Below are 10,975 nucleotides of genomic sequence, written 5' to 3'. Positions count from 1 at the left end.
CACAATAATTCGCCTCCAGTAATCTGCAACACCATGTCTGCGTCATAAAGCTTATTTATTATACAACGCAAGGAGAGCTGGAGTGTGTGCAGGACACGAGCGCTCGGTTTTACCGCTTGACTTGTATTCTACACAGTAAATGCACGCATGAATTGCTACATCCACGTTAATATCCCACCGGAATTTGCATTAATTGCCAAATGAATTATTATTCACTTTAATAAACCCAATTATTTTACTCCAGTTTGTTACTAGAAAACACTGCCAAACACGACCCTCGAGAAACTTTGAAAGTAACATAGTGTGAGGCTTCACCGCAAGAATCCACAAATCGGCATTACCTGTTTTTGAAACGGTACAAGCTGCTTAAGCTTTTATTGTGACGTTTCGCTCTTTGTCACAATTAAAGTTTCTTCCTCAAACTGGCTATTTTTCACGGTTGTTAGAATTACACTATTTGGATGAATTACCTGTTTTTTCCTTGATTTCACAGAGGACACTGAAGAGTGCAGGTTTCATGCGGTGGCAGTTTAACGTGTGTTTCCTGAAGAGAAAGAAAACAAATTAATATTAATGCTTATTTATATATTATTTATTAATTAAAGTACTAATATTTTAGGCAAAATGACAGCCGAGGAAGCTGTACTTGCAAAATATTTAAACCAAATTCAATAATCAGGAATGCTGCCGGATCAAGTGCAATCTTCAAAAGGAAACTCGGCATGTACCTCCACCAAGTGCCTGATCAACTAGGCTGTGATGGATATGTGGTCCAGTGAGCCACCAGCAGCAACAGCTTGGCTGACCAGGCAAGCACCAGACAAGCCTGGCCCATGGCCGGCCCGCGGGAGTAGGAAAACTCTAGAAACCCGTCAGACGTATAACAAAGTAAAAATGGTGTACGCTAGGAATGGCACAACTAAAATTATGGAACAAATGGCCCATAAATTTACTTTTTATTTTTTGCATATGGTTATACATAAAAAGATGATGGATTTTGGTTGGTCAACTATGTATGCTGGATAGGTTAAGTATGGATGCCGGTTACCTTAATTTAGATGCATGTTAGGTAAAAGGACACAAGTGTTTTGCCAATTGACAAAGCTCTTGGAGATCGAAATGTTGCCACAATAAAATGTCTCATTAGTTGCACATGTGTCCTTTTTACCTAACTTATTATCGGTAATTCTACCAACATTATTATACTTTAGATGTGCCATTTTTTTCTTACTTTTTTACTTGTGCCACCTCTTACCCAAGACAAAGAAAGACACACATCCAAATGATTCTACCCCCAATAAAACAAAATAACGTACGTACACTGCACTTTGTGTACCGGATATATAAATCGTGCATACTTTTCACAATGTTATATTTGGAATTAGTGATAGTGTAGGTATTCTTCAACAGAAATCAAAACGCCCCATATACATACTAGACAATGGTACCTGTAGTGATCGTAATTTTGATGCTAGTTTATTAAATTTAATTTGGTATGGTTGTATTTTTGCTGTTTTAGTCATGCAAGTAGTTCCGAGTGCTAATTTTATCTTGTGTATGTATATTTTTTTTGTCAATATGTACATAGTCAAAGTGCTCTTTAAATTTCAAAACCACTTCCAGGTAGGTAGACCCTACCTGCTAAATGAGGACCACTATATCTAGGTAAAATCTTAACGACTAATGAACACTAGCCTTTAAACAATAGATTTGACTTAAAAATCAGAATGTATGCGCACTGCAGACGTATGGAAGGGAAGGTGTGCTGTGAACATAATTTCGTTTTTGTAATACTGTATTTGTTTCCTAGGAAGCATCTAGAGTACCCCAAACTGTCACATGGCCTGTGTGCAGATGAGATGGACACAAACTGTCGGAATCATAAACTTACTTCACATGTATACCGCTGCTTTTCACAATTATGAGGTAAAAACCATAAAAGGGCACAAGAGCAACTAATGAAACATTACGGTTGTTTGGATCTCAACGAAATATTTATTTCGGTTACGTTTCGCCTTATCAAGCTTGATAAATATCTCATTAGTTAATTTTGTCCTTTTACTTAACATAATGTTGGCAATTTTACCAAATATTTAAATATGTTTAATGGAAATATTACCCTGGTGTGTTCCGGCTTAGCCGAGGCGAGGTACGGTAATAAATATTTTTTGTTAGAGGAATGATTACAGCCACCCAAAAAATATTACAAAAAACTAAACTCCTTGGTGTTTGTGTATCGCACAAGGTCACTAGTTCTGCTTGAAGTTCCTGGAGAGTTAAAAGTCTCCTAAGTAAGTTACCCATATATTGCATGTGCCTTTATGCGTGATGTTTGTTTCGTTCACAAATAATGCATACCTGGAGAGGGTTTCGGGGGTCAACGCCCCCGCGGCCCGGTCTGTGACCAGGCTTCATATGTAGTGCTTTTCTATATTCTCAATCTAGATTGATCTAACTTATACCCAATGCTGCGGTCATCACTTATGTCAATCCTTCCGCATAATCCAGCAGTAAATTGAAGGTCTTGGCTTTTCTTATGACAGACCCGTTAATTTTTATTGTAATCATGGGGAAGCAGCAAAGCCGTAGGGGTCAACCAGTGCCTGGGTAACGAGAGGCATTCAGGTTAGATCCAAGGAAGGGGAAACTATGTCCAGTTTCCCGGATCAAGAGTACCGCACAAATATTGTGGCATCTCCCATGACGGACACTTTAAACTAAAGCCATAGTTCTTTCGGCATCACGTACTACGTATATATCTAACTTAGAAAAAACAAATTTCGTTTAACTCTGTACCTGATAAGGCATCTTTAAAATGTTACTGCCACATAATGCAATTCGATGGCGGATGACACGAGGAAATAAAATGACATAACAACAACAATAATAATGATAATAATAATAATAATATATTTCTACAAGTACATGTACAAGGTATACAGGCCTAGCTGACATCAATGACATACTGCTATATAGAAAGCCGCTTGTTATTACCTGGAGTTTACCTGGAGAGAGTTCCGGGGGTCAACGCCCCCCGCGGCCCGGTCTGTGACCAGGCCTCCAGGCAGAGCATTTCGGGCAAATTAGGTCAGTTTTGTCCCAGGATGCGACCCACACCAGTCGACTAACACCCAGGTACCCATTTTACTGATGGGTGAACATAGACAACCAGTGTAAGGAAATAAGACCAATTTCTAACCTTGCCGGGAATCGAACCCGGACCCCTCACCGTGTGAAACGAGAGCTGTAGCCACCACGCCACGGGGCACCAACATGGCAGATTCGCTGACGAACCCAAAAATAATCGACAAATAATCTCACCAGAAGATACTATTGAATTTCAGAATAATTTCGAGAAGTCCTAATCCTTGGTAATAAAAATGGCGAACTTAGAAACTAAATTCATAACTTGATAATACAAGATTTAGGTAAGAGATGATAGTGAGACGACTGCAACCACCAACAGTGTCGCCCAGAGCTGTCAGCTTCATTATTTGGGGAATTTTGGCTGTTTTATTCTACCTCACACAGATACTGCGATTAGACGAGCAGTGACCCTGCGCCCCTGAACCAGACCTCATCCTCTCTTGACCCCTATAATAATATAATATATATATATATATATATATATATGTCGTGCCGAATAGGCAGAACTTGCGATCTTGGCTTAAATAGCAACGCTCATCTTGCCATATAGGACAAGTGAAAATTTGTGTATGCAGTAATTTCGCCAAAATGATTCTGAACCTAACGAAAAATATATATTTCACTGTGTTTGTTTAGTATTAAATTATTGTAAACAAATTTAAAATATATTTAGTTGGGTTAGGCTAAAATAAATTGTTCTTGTTATAATAAGGTTAGGTAAGTTTTCTAAGATTCTTTTGGTGCAAAATTAAAATTTTTTACATTAACATTAATGAAAAAAATATATCTTTAAGCGTGTAAAAGAAAATTTTAGAAAGGACTTAATTTTAAATGAGTTCTTGCTAATTGACCAGTTTTACATATTCGGCACGACATTATATATATATATATATATATATATATATATATATATATATATATATATATATATATATATATATATATATATTCTTATTTTTATCTCAGAAGTAACTCTGGTTTCCTTTGAAAAGGAATGAATAAACATCGTCTTGATATCCTATACTAGTATACACAATGTGAAAAGGACCAAACACTCGTGATAAGCAGAAATATGAAGCCATGACAGAAATGCTTAACCGTCCATAATAAGCCTAATAAACTGCTTGGATCTGTATCAAGCTAAGTACAATTTTGTAACAGGAGCCAAAAGGTTATTCTACTTTATTTGTGAAGCCTCATTCAGATTATACAGAGAAAGAATAAAAAGGCACAATACACAACCCGCACATAAGAGAATGAGACTTATGACGACGTTTCGGTCCGACCTGAACCGCCGACTGGTCTCCATACTCCAAATGAATATGCACATAATGGAAAACATATAGATGGATGACAAAATTAATCCACTGTATAATTTTTTTCCTAAGATAAACAGAGGACAGTGAACCTACACTCTCTTAAAAGATGGAGAACAAGAGCTGATAAAATTGAAGCTTATAAGTGGAAGACAGGAATGTAGATATAAATACAGTGATGAGATCAAACCAAGAAATCTAAACAATGGACGTGACAATAAATAAGCTGTAATTTACAAGGCACGAGTTTCTTCAGACGCCTAAAGAACAGCACAACAAATTAAAATAGGCTATTTATTTTTTATCTTGTTATCCTAAGTCAAACTCTATATAATTTACCATCTACATATGCAAAACCTCTTGTAGTAAACCTGATCCATGTTTATCTTATAGGGCTATCATACCTGAAATCTTTTAAACTAAGCACAAAACTTGTTAAAAGTCAGATGTACAAGCTGAGTGTCCGTGGTTTCATCCCCGGCAGGGGTGGAAACACTGGGAGTGTTTTCTTACACCTGTTGTCCGGTTCACCTAGCAAGCAAGTAGGTACCTGGGTGTTAGTCGACTGGTGTGGGTCGCATCCTAGGGGACAAGATTGGGACCCCCAATGGAAATAAGACAAGAGTCCCTCGATGACACACTGCCTTTCTTGGGTTATCCTGTGTGACTAGCCCTCCGGGGTTAAAAATCCGAACAAAATTTTATCTTACTATGTATTACTGTATATGCTATTATAAACGTGCCTGAATTATTTAGTGTATTAAGAGACAGAGATAATCAATTTATACAATGATTTTATGATACCGGGTTGAAAACTAGTGATCCCTCCGACGTTAATCACCGATCTGTCAGAAGAATTCTCGTTTATATTTACGAACTAGAGGATAGTTCTCCCTTATATAAATTTAGTGATACTAGCGGCATGCACTATTGTAAATACGTACTGTATAACCTAAACTGACCTAACTTCTATTCTTGAGTGAGAAGGGATGAATTTGAAAATGATTAATGCATTGTTGGCTAACTTGTCACCATATTTTACCAGGTCACTAAGCCTGGATAACTCCTTGATGTTGGTGACTTGGAAAATCGGTGACTCCGGATACCGTTAAAGGTTTTAACATGAGAAATCCCATTTAACAGCCAATAAATCAATCAATATTGACGAGTCTGGCCCAAGGCCGGGTTCTGGGCGTCGAAAAACTCTCGGAACTCATCAAAGGTATATCAAAGGTATATTGACACACGTTCGATACACGGGGGAATTTGTGCATCTAAAAATATGGAAAACTATTCCGACCTGAAATAAACCATTTATAAGAAACGCTAAGGCTTCTGCGATTTTTTCACACACGCATTAAAATACCTGAACGTAATTGGTCTTAAATACTTACTTGGGTCGCATAATAAGGTTAATAACTGCATTTACTTTCATTAGCAACATACAGCACTGGGTAATATTTCAATAAATAGATACAAAACTAATTACAGCACCGGTAAGCAGGAGACACAAAACAGCGCAATCCTCTATTAAAATGTTTTCCGTAAGGAAAACTTCAAGTTATATACAAAACACATATATGGTGTAATTTTCATGTTTTCTGTAAAACAAAATAGAAGTTCCCTTGAGCGAAACGTTGTTATGTCTTTTCTTCTGCAACAGCGATGTGAACCATGTACCCACATTCACTCGGGCGACGCCATACACAAACTACTATGAAACAAAAAGCACAGCGATGCAAATACCCGTGTACCCATGTAAGCCATATATATTATACCCAAGCAACTGAAAATTTTCGAAAATTAAACCCCACTATAACACACAGAACCTATGTAACTTAAATTATATTCATGGAAACCGCTAAGCTCTTTTTTGTTACAGCTGAAATTAGATAACATTACGGATCAAAAAAATTATCTTTGTTCATCACATTAGCTAAATTCTAAATTACTGACTTCATTTTATCGCGAAATTTCTAGGAAATATAATTAATATGCAAAACGCAGAGATTCTTTAACAGACTTGTATGCAATATCCTATAATTAAATATTTTTTCTTCAATGCATGATTACATTATTATAATCAAAGGGGAAGCGCTAAATCCGTAGGATTATACAGCGCCTGTGAGGGGATGTGGAAGGTATTCAGGCTTAATTCAGGGAACTGGAGCACAGATCCAACTCCCTAGATCAAGAGCCCCTCACCAGCGTCAAGGAACCTTCCTTGAGGGCTATGCATGATTATAGTAATAATAGGAGTTCCTAGGGAAGCTGAAACTCAACTTTGTCAAAATATCTAATTTAGCATAAGAGAATTTATTAAGTTTAAAGAAACTATTTATTTTTATTCCATTATCAAGTTGATACTGTATATTTTTTAATTAGGCTAAAATTTAAATACGGCAAACCATCTAAATTATATTTTTATTACTATTATATTTATGGGGAAACAAACTCATAGGGTTCATGCAGCTCCTTGAGAATGGGAGGCAATCTGGTTCAGTCCAGGTGAAAGGAGATAGTATTTAATTCCTTAGATCGTGTCTCATGTTTCAGCTTCACATGGTTCTAGAGTATGAGGATGAACACATCTGGCTGTGGGGACTGACCATCTCACACTATTATTGCTACTTCAAGTTTGATGGACCGTTCACATCTTTAACTCTCCACTGCTTCTGATGTCTCCGTATTTGCCACCTCTGTTTTCGGCTGATGAATTCTACCGAGTGGGCGAAACCGTTGCAATGTGTTGACACTGTTTACCATTATCAGATTCACATCCCAAGAAGAACCTGGCAATAAGTGATGTAACAAGTGAAGCTAAAAATATTTATGACTAATGGGCGTGTCAAACTACATCCGAAAGATGTACAAAGGCCTAAGTCACCTACTAATATTAGCAAACAAGCCTTAGAAGTGCACAACTCTAACCCTAATGGTAATTACATTTAGGGACACATGGTTTCCCCGATGACATTCAACAACACTTGCAACAAAGTTACTAAATCCATCTTTTATTTTTTAAGCATTTATGAAAATTACAATGAATGGGGTGAGTTTTCTTTGATACTACATGTCCCTTGTGGATTTAGCGCTTAGATATGATTATAATTATGATCTGATACAGGTTTGAGATTACAAATGTTATGTTTTAGTTAAAGTCTCTTGTTATCCGCTCTACAGCCCAAAAATAGTTCGCATAACACAGACCTGTATATTAAACGTGGCATTAGAACATTTATTAGACTTTTTTGTCCAGAAGTATTGATCAATCCTATGTACTGATACGATCTAATAAACTGATAAAGCCCTTGGCAGGTGAAATATTTTTTAAAATGCCCTAATGCCGCATGTCTTACACAGTAACGTTGCAACAATCAACTGCCTGCCATACTAAGCTGGGTCACTCTACAGGTTGCGAGGGATCTCTTGCTTATCAACTATGGTTAGCCAACTTGACTGGTAAGTTTATTTATGCACATGTACACATAAGTACAAGTTTATTTAGGCACACGCACACAAGTGCAAGTTAATATAGGCACAGGTACATGTAAGTACAGTTATACAGTGTAAATTACGTAGGATATCCCCCCAAAAAAGTCAGTCAAGTGACTTATTTCCAATTGGGTCCTTGGTAGCGGGTTCATCACTATCCAGCGGCGCATGGGACCGTTTTGCGGGTGATGTACGTTTCGCATGGATTATAATATTTCCTCTAACTGGTACTGTATGTTAGTATTACTGATGGATGTTAGGGTGATGAATGGAGAGGAGCGTGTGGTAGCGGTTATGAAGGCTGTCGGGGATGAGAAGGTAGCCGCCGCTACCACCGCCGCCCAAAATAACACCGAGAGGTGCCCACCTGGCCTGCGCCTCGTCCAGCGACTGGTCCGTGATGTTCATTATCTGCTCCAAGATGGTGTTTATGTCCTGTTTACGGCCTTCACTGTCCGGCGTGGTGGTCCCTTGGCCAGGGTCCACCGAGCCTCCGCCCATGCCATAATGCTGGGGCATGAGCATGCCCGTCTGAGAGGTGGGGTGCATCATGCCCCGCGACTGGTCATCCATGCTGGCCGCCACAAACACTTTACACCACGACACAAACACACACACTCAGCAGGTATAGCCGTAGCGGCCCGTATAGCACGGTGGCGCGCCACAAGGAGGAGCACGAGGGTGAGTGGAGGAGGAGTTGAGTATGAGCGCGCCACACACCACCGTCACAGCCAAGAGGCCAGCAGCGACTGACGGTGGCTGGGCTCCTGCTGCTGCCTCGCGCACCAACCTAACACCACACCGTCCTCACTACCACTAACGCATCTCAAACACTTCCCAACACACAACTACCACACGCGATTATTCAGATTTTTATGGCTGTTTGCTCAGCGACAAGAAATAACGCGTGGACTCGAATGAATACCACAAAACAGCACCTTTTCGGAGTGAGTATGCCATTAACAGAGAGAAAACGCTCTGACCGCCAATCACCGCTGCCGTCTCACTCGCATAAAACCATAACCTGACGAGCCAAGCCAACCTCGCCACCCGCTACGATCAATAAGAGAATGGGATGCTGCGAAAAAAGACCCTGTATTGTTTACACCCTGCATTCTAATGACTCAATTATACATTTAATGATCATGTGTTGATATGATTGTAAATCTAGTAAAGGTAAATTCGTGAAAATCGTAAGGGAGCTAAGAAAATGGCTTTGTTTACATCTCTGGTCTTTGTGTGTCGGAGTCTGCGCGGGAGTTCGTACTTCATATCAAGTTGCAAACTTTAAACTCCATAGCCTCAGAGTGCCCAAACTAACCAACAATAATGAACTAATATCACATGAAAGCAATATATTAGCCTAGGTGACGGTGTGTATGAAGTTTAACACAAGAAAATGCCTGCCTCTTGAGTTGCTTCTAGCATCCGAACACCGGGATTAGGCGGCTCAGGATGATTTACGTCACTCCTGAACGAGTCTTACCGCTGCCTGATGTACGTTTTGTACCATAACAAATCTCTTCTCCACTACTACAATACCATCTTCAACACACTTCCTATACTTTGTGATCAAAAACACACATACTTTATCTTAATAAATGTACCCGATGCCTGTTTGAAGTCCACACCTTTATCTTTATAAATGATTTAAAAATATCATGTAGCGACTTGCCCAGACAAGTAGGAGGAGCTACGAGGCCGTAAATCAACCTAAGTTACTGTGGTTGCCTAAGTTAGTTTCTGGTGTATGCCAAACCGGGTAACATGCTCAAATGTGCCCTACAGCCTGCCAAAGATGACGTTCTTATTCTTGCCCATCATATTTATTCCTTATGTATCTTGAATGTTTTGTTGACAATGAGTATGTATTGAACACTGTGAGGACTATCAAAAATTTGCCACTGCATATTTTTTTTAACTTTTCCTGGGTTAATTAACCAAACCTGGCCGTCGAAGTTTTAATTTGAAAGTAACGCAATTTGGTAGCTTTGAGATTTGAAGAGCATTTTGATTCAGGTGATCAATCAGCGCTCTTAATAAAAAAAAATATATGCTTTAAACTGGTTAGGTCATTCGGAGCAAAGGGTGAGCTGGGAGGCTCGATTTTCCGTCCGGTAATCATGAGATAGAAATATGAAATCACTTCAAATGAAAGAGGCTTGGCAGACGGTGTAAAATACCTCCAATGAAAAGCACAAGTGTGATAAGTGCACTAAAGAACTCAATTGGTATAAGGGGACCAAGACTTCAATACGCTCCCTTCTTGCATGAGGGAAAGTACCAACAAATTCCTGGCTGTCTTCAAAAGGAAACTTAAGTTCGAATCAAAGCCAGATCAACCAGGCTGTGATGCATATGCTGAATTACGTGTGCCTGGTACCGACAACCTGACTGATCAAGTCAGCATCAGGGAGGACCGAAATTTACTCCAAGTAGGTCGACTACTCTCCCAGCAAGGCTTTTTTTTACATTTAAGAACATCCAAACTACTAAGGTGAATAAAATACGCAACATAAATAAAATCACGCCAAGGTATAATCAGCATCAGTCAAAAAAAAAAAAAACTATTAAACTACCTTTGCTAAAAGACTTCTGTAAACAGGTAGCCACGAGTAAGGTGTGTGTATCCTAGCCTCAGTCGACAGAGTTGTCTCAAGTGACGATTCCCGTGGAGGATCAAACATTCACATCTCGCTGAACCCTATACAGCTTGTTGTGGGCCCCTGCTAAACCCTATACAACCTGCTGTAGGGCCAAGAGGGTCAGACCCGCGAATTTAAGAAACTGCTTGATAAACTTAATTTACGTTTTATTCATTGGTCGCATAGATGTCATTAGGAAGTACTTCCTAATGACATCTATGCGACCAATGAATAAAACGTAAATTAAGTTTATGAAGCAGTTTCTTAAATTCAAACGTAATTTTCTAATTTATACGAATGGTGACTGAGTGCCCGTCACATCCGATCCAAGAATGATAGCTCCGCTTTCCTGGATCAGTAACACTTCACCAG

General features: G+C 39.0%; 1 protein-coding gene across 1 annotated transcript; it reads right to left on the bottom strand.

Moving 5' to 3' along the window:
• Positions 1-396: 396 nt before the first annotated feature.
• LOC128698439 (homeobox protein extradenticle) lies at positions 397-8,978 on the bottom strand. Its single transcript, XM_053790653.2, has 2 exons — positions 8,326-8,978; positions 397-544 (listed from the first exon to the last, which is right to left on the bottom strand). The coding sequence occupies exons 1-2, from the start codon at positions 8,529-8,531 to the stop codon at positions 454-456; spliced, it is 297 nt and encodes a 98-aa protein (XP_053646628.1). The 5' UTR covers positions 8,532-8,978; the 3' UTR covers positions 397-453.
• Between the last annotated feature and the right edge of the window lie 1,997 nt (positions 8,979-10,975).

This window comes from Cherax quadricarinatus, chromosome 88 (genome assembly GCF_038502225.1).
Source record: "Cherax quadricarinatus isolate ZL_2023a chromosome 88, ASM3850222v1, whole genome shotgun sequence".
Lineage (NCBI taxonomy): Eukaryota > Metazoa > Arthropoda > Malacostraca > Decapoda > Parastacidae > Cherax > Cherax quadricarinatus.
This window is presented reverse-complemented; position numbering and strand designations above follow the sequence as displayed.